Source organism: Lissotriton vulgaris, chromosome 12, assembly GCF_964263255.1.
Source record: "Lissotriton vulgaris chromosome 12, aLisVul1.2, whole genome shotgun sequence".
Taxonomy (NCBI): domain Eukaryota; kingdom Metazoa; phylum Chordata; class Amphibia; order Caudata; family Salamandridae; genus Lissotriton; species Lissotriton vulgaris.
Genome location: NC_141700.1, coordinates 280,932,600 through 280,953,326, shown reverse-complemented (window position 1 = coordinate 280,953,326; position 20,727 = coordinate 280,932,600). Strand labels below are relative to the sequence as shown.

Sequence of the window (20,727 nt, the reverse complement as noted above, 5' to 3'; positions counted from 1 at the left end):
AACCTAGAATCTTGCAAGTAAAATAAAATGAAATAACTTTGAATCACACAATTTACAAATATAAAATTCAATTACATATTTAATTTACAATTTAAATATTATAGGTAATGAATTATTACTTAATTAACTTCCCACTGTATACCCTTACAAACCTAGCATTCTGCAACTAGAAAATGAGTAAAATAAATCAGCGTTCCATATTTTACATAATTACAAATCAATTAAATAATGAATTTCCCATTAATAATACATTGTTATATAACTTCCCACCCTGTACCCGCTACAAACCTAACAGCCCTCAAATGACATTTAGTGAAATTAAATCAGTATTACAAAAATTGCATAGTAACTATGAATCATAAATTTAAAAAAATAATTAAATAATTCTCAATTATTTATTACCTAATTAACTTCCCACCCTATCACCCTACAAAACCAACAACCTCCATTGGGGTCATGTTGTTGTAGAAGTTTATGATGGTATAAACCTCTTGATTGATTCCTTGAATGTTGATGATCTGATAGTTCTGATGGAGTAATACAGGTGTTATTTCACGGCACGGCCAGAGGTTAGAAATGTATATAGTTAAGCCTCCTTTGCTTCTCCCCGAGTTTGATTTTATTGCTTGGGAGAAGTATGTTCTATATCCCACAAGATGGATTGGGTCGTTAAGCCATGTCTCCTGAAGACAAATTATGTCGTTCGAGTGAACCAGTTCTAGAAAACTTTTTTCAAGGTATTTGGTTGCTAGTCCCGCCACGTTCCAAAATAACATGTTCCTGTCGGGGTTTTTAGTAATGTCGACAGGTGGCGTTAACTGGATGGTGATTTCTTCTTTTGGTGGTATGAAGGGAGACTCTGAATTCAAGTTTGGAGCATATGTCTGCTCGTTTAGGGCGATTTCTAACGAAGTCAAGGGTCTAATACAAACCTTGGGAAGACGTTGACACTCTTGAGTGTGGTTTGCCGCGGTTTGGGTTTTTGTTGTTGCTGTAGATTCGTATGGCCTAGTTTTTGATATGCAATGAGCTTTATTAGATGTCTTGCTCTTAGGGTGATTAGCTGAAATGTTTGAGTGGACTCTATTGTTAGACAGAAAGGTCAAAGTATGGTTCCGTGGCGATGGTCAGTCGACCATGTCTAAGCAGCTGTAGCTGTTAAAAGTTGGTATTCGAGTCCATGGTTCCCTGTAAGGGAGTTGGTGTGCCCTCCTACCATAGTTATTCCAGTCACCCCGGTCTTTATAATCATGCCCCCATTCTCCCTGGTACCAGCTCCTTTGATTGTTTCCATGGCCCCAATCTCCCTGGTTCCAGCTTCTCTGTCCGTGATCGGGCTGATTCCAGGACCAGTTTGAGGGCCAGTTAGGGTCCTCAAAACGGTGGCCTTGTCGAGGATAGAAAAAGGATAGGCGTTTTACATCTATTTCTCCGTTATTTCCCGATGAATCCCATGAACATGTATAGTCCACAGCACGGGGGTTTTCAAAGTTGACTATTATGCAGTCCCCGGGAATTGTTTTTGGTTGATGGCCTATCCATGAGGCCCTTCTCACTGTAGTAATTCTAGTGATATTATTTGGCTGGTTGGGTCTGTTAATATTCAGCCAATAGCGAGTTTTGTTTAGTAAGGACCAAGTTGGTTCATCTGTGTCGTTACTTAGTTCTGGGACCCCTGTTAGGATGACTACAAAAGGTGCTGCTTCCGGTGGGAGATTTACTAATTTAGGCCATCTTTTGTTTGGTCGTTCTGGTTTGTTAGTTTGCCTCTGTGTCTGATCGTAACGGAGGTATTTGGTGCGGGTGGTATGGAGGGGGTATTTGCTGGAAGAGCTTTTGCTGGGGGAACATTTACTGACGGTTGGTTTTGTGAACCTGGAGCTGTTTTGAGGGTTTCTTGAGTTCTTGAGGAGTCTTAGTTTTTGATGGAGGAATTAAATTGTTTGATTTTTTCGTTGGCTCTCCTATTTTTGCAGTTATGATGTTTGTTGTGGCCGTGTCATTAACTGGTTGTTTCGGTTTGTTTGTGGGCTTTGTATTCCGTGGTGTGATGTTAGGTCCAGGCGGGATTAAAAGGTCTTTGTTTCTTAGATTTGAAGTTGTTTTTGAAGTAGCAATTAATATGGCTACTTGCTTCTCTATGATTTCTAAGCTTTTTTGAATAGGTTGTAACTGGTATTTGACTATTTCAGCTATTTCTTTTAGCAGAGATGATTGTGTATTGGCGTTATTAACGTTTCTTAATGGATGGGGACCCACAGTTCCTTGATGGGTCTGCTTGGAATTAGCTCTATCGTTGTGATTTTCGACTATGAGTACATCAGAATTAGTGTTACTGTTAGATTCTGTGGCTGCGATGGATTTGATATTATTTTGACTTTGGTCATTGTTTGAGTCGCACGGTTTAAAAAGTGAGTCAGAGTCTAAATTTGTTGCAGCTGTGTTTATAGGATTTTTTGGGAGTGTTTCTTTATGATGCGGAAGTTTAGGAATTGCTCCTTCCCTGATCCCTCTTGTTTCGGTCTGTGTAAGTTCGTTTAATGTTGGCTGCGGACTTGCAAAGATATCAGGGGTCTGCTCGAGACCCTGGGTCAATTGTGAATCTGACAATTGTGAGGATACTGATAGGTCAACTGTATTCGGTATTGCATGTATGTCCGTGTTTGTTTCCAAGTTGGTGTTATTTTGTGGTAAGACGTTTGGAGTTTGTGCCTGTGCCAGCATGCCCATTGAGGAGCGTCTTGCTTGGTCTAGTTCGTAGGAAACTCGTCGATCGATCAGCATTACAGTTTGATCAATGGTTTGGTTCACTTTAGTGATGAATTGATCGATGGGGCCTACAGCGCTCGCCATGTTTTTAAGAGTTTTGCTTCTAGAGCCTCTTGTAGTCATTATGTGTATTTGGTCCGGTCGAGTAAGCGATTGAACTTTACTTGAGTTAAAAACGTAGATGGTGTATAATCCCTCACTGGGCTACTTACAAGTCCTTACGCGAGGATTTACCTTATGGTGGTTGTTAGGGGGGTGGGCCCAGCCCAGTCTTCTCCGGTCTGTGACGGGCTTGGACGGGCCCACCCTTGGCCCAGGCTTCGCCCAGCTTCCCGCTCGCGTCCCACGAGGGGGAACAGTGACGACCTTTATGCGCCTCCTGGCGCGGCGTGATGACGCTGGGGCTGGAGACCTCGAGGGCTGCCGGGAGTTGTAGGCAGCCCCTCGCCTCACTCCGCTTGGCGGCCCCGCTGTCAGATGTCGGGAAACAGCAGGGCGGCGGGAGGGTGGCGGTGGTGAGTCTCAACAGCCCGGGGGGAAAATTGTTGGTAAAGCCTTCTCCTTTGGGCGCAGTGCAGGTCAGATTGTGAAAGGCAATGCGGGCAAAACAGCGTGTCACAGCTCGCTGTAGCAGTGACGACCTTTATGCGCCTTCTGGCGCGGCGTGATGACGGTGGGGCTGGAGACCTCGAGGGCTGCCGGGAGTTGTAGGCAGCCCCTCGCCTCACTCCGTTCGGCGGCCCCGCTGTCAGATGTCGGGAAACAGCAGGGCGGCGGGAGGGTGGCGGTGGTGAGTCTCAACAGCCCGGGGGGAAAATTGTTGGTAAAGCCTTCTCCTTTGGGCGCAGTGCAGGTCAGATTGTGAAAGGCAATGCGGGCAAAACAGCGTGTCTTCCACTCTTCCAGCCCACCGTAAAAAACACCCAGTGCCCGCTACAGACCCTGGTGAGTGTTGGTTCAGTATATAAAATTTTATTAACAAGAGATTTCACAAAAAGGAAATGCACTGTCAATAACTGAAGGGGCAACAAACAGATCCAGTGACTCACAGCTGGTGAGCTGTAAAGCTGCGTCAAGGCCTCAACCGCTTTACAGGCCATTCACACACCTTTCGTAGGTGATACACACAAGACCATTTACACAATCAGGCACTGAACCAACACATTACAACATTCACAAAATGGGACAAGCTACACCCTGCTTGAGAAAGACAGAAAAGACAAATACTACTGCACAACCATCTATTCCTCAAGCACCCATACATACTGGTTGGATTTGGCACAAGAGTGAGTGATGGTTCAGTATACACAATTTTATTAACAAGAGATTTCACAAAAATTAGAATGCACTGTTAATTATTAAAAGGACAAGAAACTGAACCATTGACTCACAGCTTACGAGCTGTAAAGCCATGACAAGGCACCAACCTCTTTAGAGGCCATTCATACATCTTTCATAAGTGTGACACATACAAAACCATTCACACCGCCAGTGCGGGCACTTCACATTACAACACTCACATCAGCAGACAGCACCATTCAAGGGCCAATCACTTTCACACACCTACATGCAACCACACCAGCTGACGGATTGTGTGGATTTGTGTTTGGCTACCAGTGTGTGTAGTGACCAGCAGCAAGTCACTACTCACACACTGCCAGCCAAGTGCCAGTCCACGCACACAGCCAGCTAAGCGCCAGTTTGCGCACACCACCAGACAAGCGCCAGTCCATTCACACCGCCAGTGCCAGTCCTCACACACCGCCAGCCAAGCACCAGCCCTCACACACGACCAGCCAAGCCCCAGTTCATGCACACAGCCAGCGAAGCGCCAGTCCATTCACGACGCCAACCAAGCACCTGTCCACTCACACCGCCAGCCAAGCACCAGTTCATGCTCACTGCCAGCCAAGCGCCGTTCCATTCACATCACCAGCCAGGCGACATATATTTATAGATAGATAGATAGATAGTAACATAATAAAGATTTACATTATATTTTTTTCTATTTTAAATTGCTTACTATAAATAAATATAATAATTAATAATAAACACTAAAATAAATTTTACAGTAGGAAAAGCTTTGGATTTCGGAGAGGTAACATTTACTATTCCCACTCCAATCTGTGCAACACTATGGAAAGAGTTGGACTTCATTGGGGTGAAATTTACTATTTCCACTCTAGTCTGTGCAACAGTAGAAAAGCGATGGCTTTCAGAGGAGGTAAATTTACTATTATCATTCCAATCTCTGCAACAGTAGGGAAGCAGTTGGATTTTGGAGAGGTGAAATTTACTATTTCCACTTCAAACTTAGCAGCATTCCTACTGCAGTCTAAGCCAGGGCAAAAATAGGGAAAGCATTGGATTTGAAAGTGGTAAAATGTACGATTCCCACTCCAAACAGTGTAATAGTAGGTAAAGGTTTGGAATTTGAAGGGGTAAAATGTACAATTCCCAATCCAGTCAGGGCACCTGTAAGGAAAGCGTTGGATTTTGAAGGGGTGAGATTTAACATTCCCACTCTAATCTTTGCAACAGTATGAAAAGGGTTGGACTTCAGAGGGGTGAAATGCACGATTTCCACTCTAGTCTGTGAAACAGTAGAAAAGAGATGGATTTCAGAGGAGTGAAATTTACTATTCTCATTCCAATTTCTGCATCAGCAGCGAAAGAGTTGGATTTTGGAGAGGTGAAATGTACTATTTCCTCTCAAAACAGCGCAACAGTAGGCAAAGTGTTAGACATTGGAGGGGTAAAATGAACTATTCCCACTTCGAACAGTGCTACATTCCTACTGCATTCTAAGCAAGGGGAAAAGTAGGGAAAGCATTGGATTTTAGAGTGGTAAAATGTTCTACTCCTACTCCAAACAGTGTAATAGTAAGGAAAGTTTTGGATTTTGAAGAGGTGAAATTTACTATTCCCACTCCAAACAGTGCAACAGTAGGGAAAGTGTTGGACTTTGGAGGGTAAAATTTAATATTCCCACTTCAAACAGTACAAAATTCCTACGATAGTCTAAGCAAAAAGGGGTAACAGATTTCACTTCAATCACATTACATATGAGTAACCCCATGAAAGTAGAATACATATTAAACTGTTAATAAAAAAAATAAGTAACAGAAAACATATATTAAAAAACTCAAACACTTAATCAATTTGCATAGGTACTATTCAATAAACAAAATGAATAAATAATTTTGGTTTAAATATTAAATAAATAATTTCTCATCCTGTATCACTACAAAGCTAGTAGACTGCAACTAAAATATAACTCAAAACATAAGTATTCCACAACTTGCATATTTAAAATAAATTAGTTAATTAATATTTAATTGTTAATTATTACTCAATTAACTTCCCACTCTACCTCCCTACAAACCTAGAATCTTGCAAGTAAAATAAAATGAAATAACTTTGAATCACACAATTTACAAATATAAAATTCAATTACATATTTAATTTACAATTTAAATATTATAGGTAATGAATTATTACTTAATTAACTTCCCACCGTATACCCTTACAAACCTAGCATTCTGCAACTAGAAAATGAGTAAAATAAATCAGCGTTCCATATTTTACATAATTACAAATCAATTAAATAATGAATTTCCCATTAATAATACATTGTTATATAACTTCCCACCCTGTACCCGCTACAAACCTAACAGCCCTCAAATGACATTTAGTGAAATTAAATCAGTATTACAAAAATTGCATAGTAACTATGAATCATAAATTTAAAAAAATAATTAAATAATTCTCAATTATTTATTACCTAATTAACTTCCCACCCTATCACCCTACAAAACCAACAACCCAATACAGCACTATATATCACTATCAAAAATGTAAAAGCAAAAACAATTACTAACATTTATATAATGAATAGTAGCACATAAAATGAATATATCAACTAAAACAGATAAAAAATTATTAGAAAATACATTTTGTAACCAATGTATTAGTAAAAAATGATATTAAAAAGATTGATTTTATTTATAATGATATTATTTACCCCAAAAACGATATTCTTGTCAACGATATTTGTGGATCAATACAGTTGAATGTCACAATATTTAATTTCTGATATTTCTGTAGCCCGATATTTTTAAAACAATATTTTTTTCAAACACCAAGTCACATGACGATCCTACTCAACATGGTCTGGACATAAAGCAGTTTATAGACCAATGTCTGGGCTGAGAGTATATTAGTGTGTGTGTGTTGTATGAACACACTTTCTGAATAAGCATACGTTCTGAGCACAATAAAAAATTGCATCAAGATTGTGGGCAAAAACATTGACAGTGAAGGTGCATTCTTAAATGTTACCCTAGTCTCTAGAAGCTTTTATTCCAAATTCTGCAGCCATAGGCCTGCTGTGCTCACATACCTATCATGGCGTACTAGAACCAATCACTATCACACATGCGCTCTTTGGTAAGTATTGCATTTATCAGGGAAGGATACTAGTAAGCTGGACAGTTTTTAAATTAAAATTTAGAAAAAAAACCTTTAGATAAGGTGATTGTGATGTTTTTACATACACAAACCAAAGTGTTTTGAAGTCGACATCCTCTCGGACATCAATTAAAAACCCAGTACGTTTCATGACATAAACATTTATATCAATTATTACTAACTCATATCACAAAATATTTCATCAGCAGAGGTCCTTCTAGGTGCTATTAGACTTCAAATAAAAGAAATAAATGCATGCTATCAGTAAATCATTAATCAGATCACTGCTGATTTCAGATGTATAGATAGAAAAGAATGCTCTTTCGTTCTATTTGGATACAACACATTTTGGCCAGATGTACTAAAAATGTGGTAGCCAAACGTGGTCACACTTTGTATACCAGTGGCATCATTTACAAAAAAAAATGTGCAGCGCCGCAAGCCATTTTGCTGCACCGAGCTGCGTCATTTTAAAAGCACTGGGATGCGTCGTATTAACAACAATTCGATACATCTGTGTGCTTTCCCCTGCGCTGGCACACAATTGGCTGCCATGTGTGAGCACAGGCACCCTTGCGTCATGTTGCAATGGGTCCTGCGTTGCGCGGATGATTGTTTTGGTGCAGGAAGGAAAATCTTCCTGCAAAAAAACAATAATGGATGGCATTTTCTTCTTTCTATGCGTGCTGTGTTCTGAAAAAAGGAGAAGAAAAAAAAGTTTTCCTCCTTGTTGCGCCACTCCTACGCCTCCCCTGGGGAGGCGAAGGATTCTGACAAATTCCCAGCTTTACAAAACTTTGTAAATCTGGTAATGTGTCCATGGATGTTGCTTGGGAACATTAACAGCAACACCCATGGAACTCCCCTTTCACGCAGAGTAATGCGTGAAAGGAGCCCATATTTACAAGGCCATGAAAAGTCATGCAGGGTGGCCTTGTAAATATGGGCAGGAAAACTGTGCTGCCGGTGTGTCAAAAAAAGTGATCAACAGCACGTACCTATGCACAAATAAGTAAGGGGAATATTATCAAGGCGGGTGAAATGAAATTATCGCCGCTATCGGCCGTCATCAGTTAGCGACAGCTTTTAGGTGATAGCGAGCGGTTTGGGGCCCGCTTTGCATGTCAGCGATATTTATTGCTAATGACATGCAAAGTGGGCGTTCCCAAACTGTTAGCGACTAAAAACAGTTGTCAACATCGCTATCGCCTATTATCAACGCAGGCGTAGCGATGGAAATATTTACGCTAAGCGCGAATATCTCCAAAAGCTAACGCCGGCTCAGACCAGTTCTTAGCCATTTTATCCAATGGGAGGTGGATATTATGGCTAAGACCCTATTGGTGTTAATGCGTGAATATCGCTGTATTCTCAGCGATATTCACACATTTAGCCTCTATCGCCGGATATTTTATCGCTTTAGAGATAAACGTTGCTAATAGCACGTTATCTCCGCAATAATATCCGGCGATGCTTGGCGATAAAAAAAAAACTCGTTAAGCCCATTTAGTGATAAATATTGCTAGTTGTTGGTAATATGCCCCCAATTTCACTAAAAATGTAGGTCACAAATTACGACTCACTCTGATTGGTAGCCATTACAGTGGTGGTGGGCTGCTAAGGTCAGCAGACCACCATGACTATGATCACCTTTAAATAAAGTAAACTGTTTTTAAAAGCAAGCCTGGATTCTTTAGAGGTTCTTTGTACTCGGGTGCTCTGTAATATTTATGGTGCAGAAAGTTTGTATATGTCCGAAATATCCCCTCCATTCCCTTTGTATGTCAGTTGCTCTTTTTCTCCCCTATGTGGTGGACTGTGCTCTTTGACTGATTAAAATATCGGGGCATATTACCAACAACTAGCGATATTTATCGCTAAATGGGCTTAGCGAGTTTTTTTTTATCGCCAAGCATCGCCGGATATTATCGCAGAGATAACGTGCTATTAGCAACGTTTATATCTAAAGCGATAAAATATCCGGCGATAGTGGCTAAATGTGTGAATATCGCTGAGAATACAGCGATATTCACGCATTAACACCAAAAGGGTCTTAGCCATAATATCCACCTCCCATTGGATATAATGGCTAAGAACTGGTCAGAGCAGACGTTAGCTTTTGGAAATATTCGCGCTTAGCGCAAATATTTCCATCGCTACGCCTGCGTTGATAATAGGGGATATCGATGTTAGCGACTGTTTTTAGTCACTAACAGTTTGGGAACGCCCACTTTGCATGTCATTAGCGATAAATATCGCTGACATGCAAAGCGGGCCCCAAACCGCTCTCTATCACCTAAAAGCTGTTGCTAACTGATGTTAGCGACAGCTTGCTAATAGGGTGATGAAATTATCGCCGTTTAGCGGCCGAAAACGGCCGCTAAAGCGGCGATAATTTCATTTTGCCCGCCTTGATAATATGCCCCATCGTTCTTTACCAGCCGAGCGCAGACCGTTGATCATCATACATGTTACCTGCCACGCACACGCACATACATCTCGTTGCTCTTGCATGAAACCACTGAGCCATGAACCCACTGAGCCACCTCATTGAACAAAAGCTATTGATTTATAATCCAAGGAAATAAAGCTCACTGTTATCTTTCGGCGATGGAACATACATGCATAATTATTTGTAATTGCATGTGCAGCTTGATGCAGTTGTAATAAATTGTTTTTGTTTCTCAGGCTAAATCACAATGACCTGAAGGATGCTGGGATTGAAGCCATATGCAAAGCTCTGAAAACCCCACATTGCAGAATCCAAACCCTGAGGTATGCTTTCCTTCTCTTACTTGTTTCCTATCCAGAGAAGCCCCGGAAACATTTTCCTGAACACTGGTAACGAGTTCAGCCATGATATTCTGTGCTTCAGCTTTCTGCAGTGAGGCGGAGAGATTAGACTGCTCCGAATGGTTTCAATTGAAATAAATATAGCATATTATGTGTATAATACATATGCGCATGAAATAAATGGGGGATTCACGTATCCCCGTTCACATGAGCAGGCTCACATTTTTATCAGGCCAGTTGTCCCTTTTGTGAAGTGAAGTTCATCTAAAAGGCCGCAGGTGGGTTGTGCGCTGATTCCTATGAGAAATGCGTGTCTTCAATTGCAGCCAGATGAGCACAGTGACAGCAGAGCTAAATGCCACGGTGTATTTTCTGAAATGCACTTCTCACTATATAATCATTTAGAGCGATGTAGAAAGGGTAGAAATGCCAGATACGAAATCAGATTATTACCGCACATTGCCACATTTGTCACTGGCTCCGTTTAATGAGGGGGCTGCAGCATTACCTTATGGAAAATGCAACTATCAAAAGATTGGAGGGAAAATGCTTAAAATGTTGAGAAATGTGGAGTGCGCATCGAACATGCTCTGTATATAATCTTGTGTTCCAAATGTCCTAACCTTAACTGTTTGTTTTATGATCTTTTACCACCAGCCTTTTCCTACCATTAAATGCATTAATGTTATCACAACATTACAGTAGTACCTCAAGATACAGTGCCCGACTGGAAATAAACCCTAAATTCAGTGGCGGTGCGTCCATTAGGGCGCTGGGGTCTTGCCCCACAAGCTGCCCGCGCCCGCAGCTCCCTCAGTGTCTGTGAACTTAAGTAAACTGACTCAGTTTATTTAAGTTCAGAGATGCCGAGGGAGAACTGACAATCATGTCAGTCAGCATGACGTCGGACCGCCCACCCCCTTCAGAGTCTGAACGGGGTGGGCGGTCCGGCATCATGTTGACTGACATGCATGATGCATTGTCAGACCAGGGGCAGGCAGCACCACAAGTGCGCATAACTGGTGAAGGTCGGAATTATTCCGCCGTGCCCAGTCATGCGCACTAGTGTCTGCTCTGGCTGGCGCATGCCCATTAGGAGAGCGAGGGTTGATCAAAGGCTCAGCCCTCGGTCTCCTAATGTGCAGGCGGGCGGCAAGTAACCCTACTCTAAGCCAATCCTGGCGCGGTTGGAGCAGCGCCAGTATTGGCTGAGGGGTTGCCACTCCAGTGAAGGCGCCAAGGGACCAGCAGAGGCAGCACGTGCTGGCGGTCAGGTAAGTTTTCTTTCTTTTTTCTTTTAATTCCCCAGCCCCCAGCCCCGCACGACCCCCCCCCGCGAGTTATGCAATGCGAGCCGTGACTGAATCGCCATTCGGGGCCCTCTGCAAGCCAAAGATCACACAACTTCAGAGGCTGAGACAGGAAGTGGGTTTCAAGCTGACTTATTTAAGCTGTAGTCTAGTACTCACACCATAGCTCTTCACATTCCGACTTCAACTCTCTCCACTTTTGGGAAACTCATCTTAAGAGAAGAAATAATTTACATAACATTGGTATCCTGGGATGCCTCTGTGCCAGAGACAAGGCCTTTTTGCACTGGCTCAGAGATTTCAGTGGCAGTGGGACTGACTCAGCAACTGACATGGGGTGTGTTCTGAACATGTGGTAAATTCGGAAAGGTCTTAAATTTGACTATGATTCTCATAATCGGTATTAAAACCAGTCACACTTAATGGCAGTTGTATCTTTTAGGAAGGTCATAACGTACTAATTCTAGGAAGAGCTGTGCGCTTGTTTTAGTTTCCGGGATGTTGCATCCTTATCAGGGAGACCAGGGGTCATTGCTATTCAATGAGAAAGCTGCGCCCACAATGATTTGCGCTCTTTGTGGCCATGGATGCTGTCTTATCCCCTAATACAGGAATGGAGGGGTTGAAGGCAAGTTAGGGTACTTATGTCTTATTTTTGTAAAATTAACCACGGTCAACTGCCACTTTGCACGCAGATCCCCGGGTGATATTTGTGCTGTGGCACTGCGCTATGCTGAGGTTGTGGTGCTGCGCTGGTGCTGAGATTGTGCTGATTGATGCTGAGTTGGTGCTGTGTTGAGGTGATGATCGGGTGATGCTAAGATGGTGCTGCCTTGGTGGTGGTGCACTGCTGCGAAAATGGTGCTGTGCTGAAGTTTTTATTGTGCTGTCTTAGTGCTGAGGTGGTGCTGTGTTGATGCTGAGTGGTTGTGAACTGATGAGGAGGTGATGCTAAGGTGGTGCTGAGTGATGCAGAGGTGCTGGTTCATTCTAAGGTAGTGGTGCTGCACTGGTGCTCAGGTGGTGATGAGAGATGTTGAGTCAGTGCTGTGCTGAGGTGATGCTGGGCTGATGCTGCAGTGGCGCTGTGTTGGTGCTGAGTTGCTGCTGAGGTGGGGCTGCTTTGGTGCTGAGGTGGTAATGTGCTGTTGGTGGTGCCTTGATCCGGAGATGGTGTTGTGCTAATACTGAGGTGGTGCTGCATTGGTGCTGAGTCAAGCTGAGGTGGACCTGAGTCATTCTGAGGTGGTGCTGCTGCACTGGTGCTCAGGTTGTGCTGCACTGATGAGGAGGTAGTGCTGTGCTGATGCTGGGATGGGGCGGTGCTGATGCTGAGGTGGTGGTGTTCAGGTGGTGCTGTGCTAATGCAAAGGTGGTGATGTGCTGGTGCTGCACTGATGCTAAGATAGTACTGACCGGAGTTGGTGTTGCACTGGTGGTGGCTCACTGATGAGGAGGTGGTGCTGTGCTAAGTGATGATGAGTTGATGCTGAGTGATGCTGAGGTGGTGGTGGTGCACTGGTTCTGAGTTGGTGCTGAGTGATGTTGAGTTGGTGCTGTGCTGAGGTGGTGGCACACTGATGCTGATGTGGTGCTGCGTTGGTGCTGAGTTTCTGCTGAGGTGGGCTGCATTGCTGGTGGTGCACTAATGCTGAGATAGTGCTGTGCTAAAGCTAAGATGGTGCAGTGCCGATGTTAAGGTGGTGCTTCACTGATGCTGAGTTGGTGCTGCACTGGTGGTGGTGCACTGATGAGGAGGTTGTGCTGCACTGCTGCTGAGGTGGTGCTGAGGTGATGTTGAGGTAAGGCTGAGTGTTGCGGATTCCTTCATCACCACCACCCTTTAACTGTGTTTCTTAAGGCTCCATAACCACTAATGTTCAGATGCATTTAATTAGTTATAAAGTGCTGCTCAAACCAGTGTATGGTGTCAAGGCACTTTGCATCACACACAAATTATTCAGAGGCAATCAATCATGAGTGTATAAATTAACGTAAATGAAATGTTACATAAGACAGAGGACTTCAGGGTGTAGGAGTCAAAAGTCATGCATACTGTTAGGCAGCATTGCTAAAGAGTGTTGGGCCCCAGAAGCACAAAACAGAACACCACAGTTGGGGGTTCTCTTCAATAAAAAGAACCAATTTCTACCCAGATGAACCATTTTTGCAACATTAATATCTGCTCTAATCTATACTTTGCAGTCCATTTAGTTCTATGATGACAGTTATAAATTCACAGTTCTAGGTTAGGATTTTAACTTACAAGTAACAGAAAAGCAGTAAGGGTTAATGTTGCAATAAAATGTAAGCAGCTACGGGTCTGAGCAGCCACAGTGTAACACGAGGTTGAAAACATTATAAAATAGTCCACCCACAAGCAAATCAACAGAACAAAGTGTAATGATATTGTACTAAGTCCTTGCTCCTTGGAGGAAAAAGGAGGGACAAAGAGGCAGGACTGGTCACTAGTAAGCAAGTTTTTTTAAAGGATATTGAAACAAACAAATGAGAAGCAAGGAATGGCATTTGGCCCACAGAGATATATGTATACTAAAGTATACAAGAGGTTGTATGCTTACGCTCGACCTAAAAACAGTAGCGCAAACTACATTAAAATCAAATGTTCAATCAATCAATCAATCAAAGCATTTGTAAAGCGCGCTACATACCTGTGAGGGTCTCAAGGCGCTGGGGGGGGGTGGTGGGGGGGGGGGGGCTGCCCCTGATCGAAGAGCCAGGTCTTGAGAAGTCTTCTGAAGGGCAGCAGGTCCTGGGTTTGTCGTAGTCTGGTAGGGAGAGCGTTCCAGGTCTTGGCGGTGAGGTAGGAGAAGGATCTGTCGCCGGCAGTGGTTTTCCGGATACGGGGAACTGTGACGAGGGCGAGGGTGGCAGAACGTAGGATGCGGGTGGGGGTGTGGAAGCTGAGTCGGTTGTTGAGGTATGTTGGTCCGGTGTTGTGTAGCGCTTTGTGTGCGTGGGTGAGGAGTTTGAAGGTGATTCTCTTGTTGACGGGGAGCCAGTGTAGGCCTCTCAGGTGGGGTGTGATGTGGCTGCGTCGGGGGACGTTGAGGATCAGTCGTGCCGAGGCATTCTGGGTTAGTTGCAGTCGTCTCAGGAGCTTGGTTGTTGTTCCTGAGTAGAGGGCGTTCCCGTAGTCGAGTCTGCTGGTGATGAGGGCCTGGGTGACAGTTTTCCTCGTGTCGAGAGGGATCCATTTGAAGATCCTGCGGAGCATTCGGAGGGTGTTGAAGCAGGTCGCGGAGACAGCGTTGACTTGTTTGGTCATGGAGAGGGTGGAGTCGAGGATGAACCCCAGGTTGCGTGCATGGTCGGTGGGTTCCGGGGCTGTGCCTAGCGATGTGGGCCACCAGGAGTCGTCCCAGGCTGATGGGGTGGGTCAGAGGATGAGGACTTCCGTCTTGTCTGAAATCAGCTTCAGTCTGCTGTCCTTCATTCAGTCGGCGACGGCCTTCATTCCTCTGTGGAGGTTGGCTTTGGCGGTGTGGGGGTCTTCGGTGAGGGATATGATCAGCTGGGTGTCGTCGGCGTAGGAGATGATGTTGAGGTTGTGTTGTCGTGCGACGTGGGCGAGAGGTGCCATGTAGATGTTGAACAGCGTCGGGCTAAGAGAGGATCCCTGTGGGACGCCGCAGATGATCTCAGTGGTTTTTGTGCGGAAGGGTGGGAGGCGGACGCTCTGGGTTCTGCCGGAGAGGAAGGATGTGGTTCAGGCCAGGGCCTTCTCTTGAATTCCGGCGTTATGGAGGCGCGCTGATAGGGTGCGGTGGCAGACCGTGTCGAAGGCAGTTGACAGGTCCAGGAGGATGAGGGCGGCTGTTTCTCCTTTGTCCATCAGGATCCTGATGTTGTCGGTGGCGGCGATGAGGGCGGTTTCGGTGCTGTATTGCTGCAGAAGCCGGATTGGGAAGGGTCCAGGATGTTGTTGTCTTCGAGGTATCGGGTTAGCTGTTTGTTGACGATCTTCTCTGTCCCTTTTGCCGGGAACGGGAGCAGGGAGATGGGCCGGAAGTTCTTGAGGTCCTTGGGGTCCGCCTTGGGTTTCTTCAGAAGGGCAATGATCTCGGCGTGCTTCCAGCTTTCCGGAAGGATGCTGTCTCGAAGAAGATGTTAATTGTTTTCCGGAGGTGGGGGGCGATGGTTGTGCTGGCTTGGTTGAAGACGTGGTGGGGGCACGGGTCGGATGGGGATCCGGAGTGGATGGAGTTCATGGTTTTGATGGTGCCTTCATCGCTGACGTTGGACCAGGAGGTCAGGCAACTGGTGTGGGTGGAGGTCGCGGGAATGGTGGTCTCGGTATTGGGTGCGGGGGTGTCGCAGTTGAAGCTGTCGTGGATGTCTGTGATCTTGCGGTGAAAGGTGGCCAGGGAGTCGCACAGGTCTTGTGATGGTGGAATGTCGTTGGTGTTGGAGCTGGGGTTGGAGAGTTCTTTCACGATGTTGAAGAGCTCTTTGGTGTTGTGTATGTTGTTGTCTAGACGGTCCTTTTGGCGGTCCTTTTGGCGGTCCTTTTGGCGGTCCTGATGAGTTGGTGGTGTCTGCGGGTGGCGCTCTTGTGGGCTGCGAGGCTGTCTGGTGATTGGTCGCGGAGCCATTTCTTCTCCAGCTTCCGACAGGTGTGTTTGGAGGTCCGAAGGTCTTTGGTGAACCAGGCAGCTTTTTTGTTGGTGTGGTTGGTTGTGGATATCTTGAGAGGGGCTAGGGTGTTGGCGCAGTCGTTGATCCACTGTTTTAGGTTGGTAGCGGCGGTGTCAGGGTCGATGGGCTCGGCGGGTGGTCTCAGGGCGAGGGTAGTGGTCAGTTGGTCCTTGGTGACCTTGCCCTAGTGGCGGCGTGGCAACTGTTGGGTGCGGTGGTGAGCGGTGGGTTTCCTGAAGGTGAAGTGGACGCATCTGTGGTCAGTCCAGTGGGGTACGGTGGTGTGGTCGAAGGAGATGTGCGGGCTTGAGGAGAAGATGGGGTCCAGCGTGTGCCCAGCGGCGTGGGTGGGAGTTGTCACGAGTTGTTTGAGTCCGAGGTTGGCGTTGTTGTTGTTCTCGAGGTGGAAGTTCAGGTCCCCGAGGAGGATGTAGTCCTTGGAGGCGAGGGCGTGGGTGCTGACGAGGTCGGCGATGGTGTTGCTGAACTGTGGTTGTGGTCCGGGTGGTCTGTAGACGAGTGTTCCTCTGAGGGTCGTGTTGGGGTCGGTGTGAATCTGGAAGTGCATGTGCTCAGCAGTGGTGAGGGTTTCGTCGGTGTTGGTCGAGACTCTGAGGGTGTCTTTGTGGATGATGGCAATTCCCCCTCCAACTCCGTAGGCGTGGTCTCTGCGGGAGAACTTGTAGCCCTGTGGGATGGCTATGGCGATGTCAGGTGCTGAGGTGGCGTTCAGCCAGGTCTCCGTCAGGAAGGCGACGTCAGGGGCGGTAGAGTCTAGGAGGCCCCAGAGTTTGATGGCGTGCTTGCGAGCAGAGCGGGTGTTGAGGAGGATGCATCTGAGGTGGTTGGGTTCTCTGGCTGATGGTTTGGCGGGCCGGATGCTGGTGTATCTGCAGTTCCGGCAGGTGAAAGGACCTTGGGTGTGCTTCGGGATGGCCTGGCAGCAGGGGTGGTGTCTTCCGGGGTTGAGTGCGTGGAGGGTGCTGGAGTCGTAGTGCAGTTTGGCGTGGAGGGGGTGCGGGGTGCAGGGGTTCTGGCGCTGGGCGCGGTCCAGGCGCAGACGGGCTTGCCTTTGGCATGCCTTTGGCGTGCCAGCGGCGCGCCCGCTGCGCGCGTCCGCTGCGCTTCCGCACGGTGACCTCCATAAGAGGCGAAGTGGGAGGGAGGAGCAGCTGGGAGGCGGGAGCGGGGCGGCCAATGGGCGAGGGAAGGGACACAGAAGGCAAAAGGGGGCGGGCTGCAGGGGAGCAGCGGCAGGAAGCGTGGAGCGGGGGGCACAGAGAGCAAGGGGCGCAAGGAACGCTAACAGAATACAATGCAGAATACAGAAATACAGAATATAAAAAGCAGAAAGCAAATGTCAAGGCGAAAAACAACTTAGCAGAAAAATGCAGAGACAGTCACCAGGGGCACACCAGCGGCGAACTCCCGGCAGCGGCAGCAGAGGGGAGAGTCACGGGAGCACAGGAGGAGCCGTGCGGCGTGGGGAGCGACCAGAGGTCAGGTCATGTTGATATATATGTCCATCTGATTATTACATAATTTGTGTGTAATTGGAACAATATTGAGCAAATATTTTTTGCACCCAATTTGTGTATGTCGTTACACCTTGCACGCCTGTTGGTGGTAAATGCCTGCAACAAAATCTTGAGGAAACGCAATTTGTGCTCCTGCACATTTTAGCTGTTACACAAAAGTCCAATGACCCGATATACAATATCCATTCATAACCAGCTGTTCTGAAGGAGTACATATTGTTCCCTTAAATAGAGAAACATTTTGTTTATTTGTTCTTTTGCAGTATCAGGAAACAGTTATTATGGAGCATTTTGTACAGTTGTAGGAAAAACTTACAAATGCGTGTCTTTCAAATCAAGCAAGATGTTTCAATCTGCTCCAAGAACGTAGAGGCGTTTATTGTCTTGGCGGGTACTTCTTAGGCATTTGTGTCCTCTGGTAAGGGTCTAAACAGCTGTTAATTGCCTGTTACTCAATTATGAGCCAAAAGGCATGGTAAGGAAAGCACAATTAAAACACATATATTGTCCAGGAACAACTGAGCAAAAAAACTCTCAGTGAACCAGGAATGCCTGCACTTTAAGCTTTCTGGTAGCATGTTACTATCAGCATTAAAACGACTAAGATATATAAAGTTGTTCCCATAGTTGCAGTTATTTGCCAGCCCCTGAATTATGGGCCCGTGCCGAAACCAGGAACCCAAAGGCCTTTATTAGGAGCATCACGGAATCATGCTCATTTGTTTGTCACCCCAGAATCACTGTTTCTGGGTGCCTCAGTAATTTTGAGGAGGGGAAATAATGTGGATTACTAGATTTTGTAGAAACCTGTGGGGTAATCGTTGTATTAAACACAAGAACACTAAATTACAACGGACATGTTACTCTAGTTACCAGGCTCATTGGAATTATTAAGTTACTTGTAATCGAGACCACAGTGGGAGCACGTCAATTTTACATCTGTGATTGCCCTTCGGAAGTAGTAAGATAAGACTAATAGCTTTCTTGCCGCACACTAAATTATCCACTCATCTCTGGTTGAGCAGTGTTCTTACATATACCTCACGGCTGGCCTACGCAGAATCCCCCCAAAACTCAAGCACTTCCTGTTAACTACTGCAGGGCTGCATACAGTGCCGTGTATGTGGTTTATATTTAAAGTGACAGACACTGTAAACAAGCAAAATCCACATAGAAAATGGAATCGTATCAGCTTCAGTCGGTACGGCAGTTTCCATTAACAAGCATTGGAAATGCAATAGGTCTCGCATTAGAAAAGTTGGAGTTATTGGTCTTGTAAATCTAATTATTTTTTAAGTTATGTTTATGTTTTTATAATAGCAAATGTATTAATTTTGGTATTGTAAATGCCAATATTTATAGAATTTGCAAATGTGACACCTATAGCATTATTTAACATTTTTTTGTGTCATTTGTAATAAAGCTTGAAACATTGAGAGAACATATTTGAACAAGTGATGCTGTGGTTGGGCTGAGTGATGCTGTGGTTGCGCTGAGTGATGCTGTGGTTGCGCTGAGTGATGCTGTGGTTCCGCTGAGTGATGCTGTGGTTGCGCTGAGTGATGCTGTGGTTGTGCTGAGTGATGCTGTGGTGGTGCTGAGTGATGCTGTAGTTGCTCTGAGTGATGCTGTGGTTGCGCTGAGTGATGCTGTGGTTGCGCTGAGTGATGCTGTGGTGGTGCTGTGGTGGTGTTGAGTGGTGCTGTGGTGGTGCTGGGTGGTGCTGTGGTGGTGCTGAGTGGTGCTGTTGAGTGGTGCTGTGGTGGTGCGGAGTGCTAATGTGGTGGTATGTGACATAGACCCGCATTTCTGCACGGAGGGCGGATAGCGCGATGCAGAACATGTTGTCCCGGCAGAAACCTGTATTGCATGCAGTGGCTGAAACATTATTATACCTGCCTTAACACGGACATGTTGCCCGGAAAAACGAGCACACGATCAGTGTTTCCGCTGAAGAACTGGTTTTAAAAAGTAGAAACAAACAAGTCCTATTCAGTGATGTATGCAAAAGAGAAGGAACGTCGCTTCACTGTCGTGTGTTCCGTGGTCTGTCTCTTGTGGAAGAAGCCTTAGCGCCCGCGGCCGACCCTTGTAACAACAGCTGAGACATACACCGGGGAAGTCACTGTCAGCTGGAGGAGGCAAAGGGAGGATGGACAGCTGGAAGACAAAGAACTGAGCGCTAGAAGAACGGGAACAGACACGAAACATGCCAGTGGGGAACAGAAAGTAGGCACAACTAAAGAACAAAACCTAGCGAGAAAAACAAAGCGAAATCTGAAGGAAGGAAACGAAGAGCATCCTGGAAGAATGAAAAGATCAGGGAAAATGGGAAGCAAACGAAAAAAGGCTTTGAAGAAAAGGGGTGAGGTCTCTCAGAAAATAAAAAGAGGGCAAAAGAAACAACGAGCGAGAAAGAAACAAAGAGACGGGTAAGGAATTAAAAGTCGCAGAGGGAATAAAAGAAACAAGCCGGTACGTTAGAAGGGAGACAAGCTCTTGGCATTGCTGTGGGGAGGGGGGAGGAGAAATGCGACACGGCCTGGCGGCCGTGAAAAGTGAAGTGAATGCAGCGAAAATGGGAAGCAAACGAAGAGAGGCTTTGAAGGAAAGGGGCGAGGTCTCTCAGGAAACAAAAAGAGGGCAAAAGAAACAACTAGCGGAAAAGAAACAAAGAGAAGGGAAAGGAATTAAAAGTCAAAGAGGGAATAAAAGAAACAAGCCGGTACGTTAGAAGGGAGACAAGCTCTTGGCATTGCTGTGGGGAGGAGAAATGCGACACGGCCTGGCGGCCGTGAAAAGTGCGAAATGAAAGCCTTTGATGCAGCAGGGGGCGGAGCGGATCCCTTTCAAGTGAAGCTGCTGGCGGCACCACGCTGGAGAAGCAACAGATGGCTGGCTTTCATGTGCACGTGCTTTTTAGGTCAATTTGCTTGCGCATTGAGCTTGCTTTTCACGGGCACAGCATCAAATCCGCCGATGGTTAAGCTCTTGTTACGCCCCAATATCTCTCGCAAGCTCAATGCGCACGCGCATTGACAGGCTCGACCTAAAAACAGTAATATGGAACAGGCAAATGAAAAACAAATTTAATTTAGTGCTCAGACGCACTTATCTGCAGCGCACACAAAAATGCCTAAAAGCTCTCTGTTCTGCCCTCACATACAAGGGAAGTGGAAGAACTCTTT

The 20,727-nt window shown here is 45.7% G+C and overlaps 1 protein-coding gene across 2 annotated transcripts in view; it reads left to right on the top strand.

The window, feature by feature from the left end:
- LOC147673965 (NACHT, LRR and PYD domains-containing protein 3-like) overlaps positions 1 to 20,727 on the top strand; it is a 526,755-nt gene that overhangs the window by 385,351 nt on the left and 120,677 nt on the right. For both annotated transcript variants that reach the window (XM_086945049.1, XM_086945050.1), the window contains one exon: positions 9,928 to 10,014. In XM_086945049.1, coding sequence (XP_086801175.1) covers positions 9,928 to 10,014 — 87 coding nt within the window. The remainder of the gene's footprint in view (positions 1 to 9,927; positions 10,015 to 20,727) is intronic.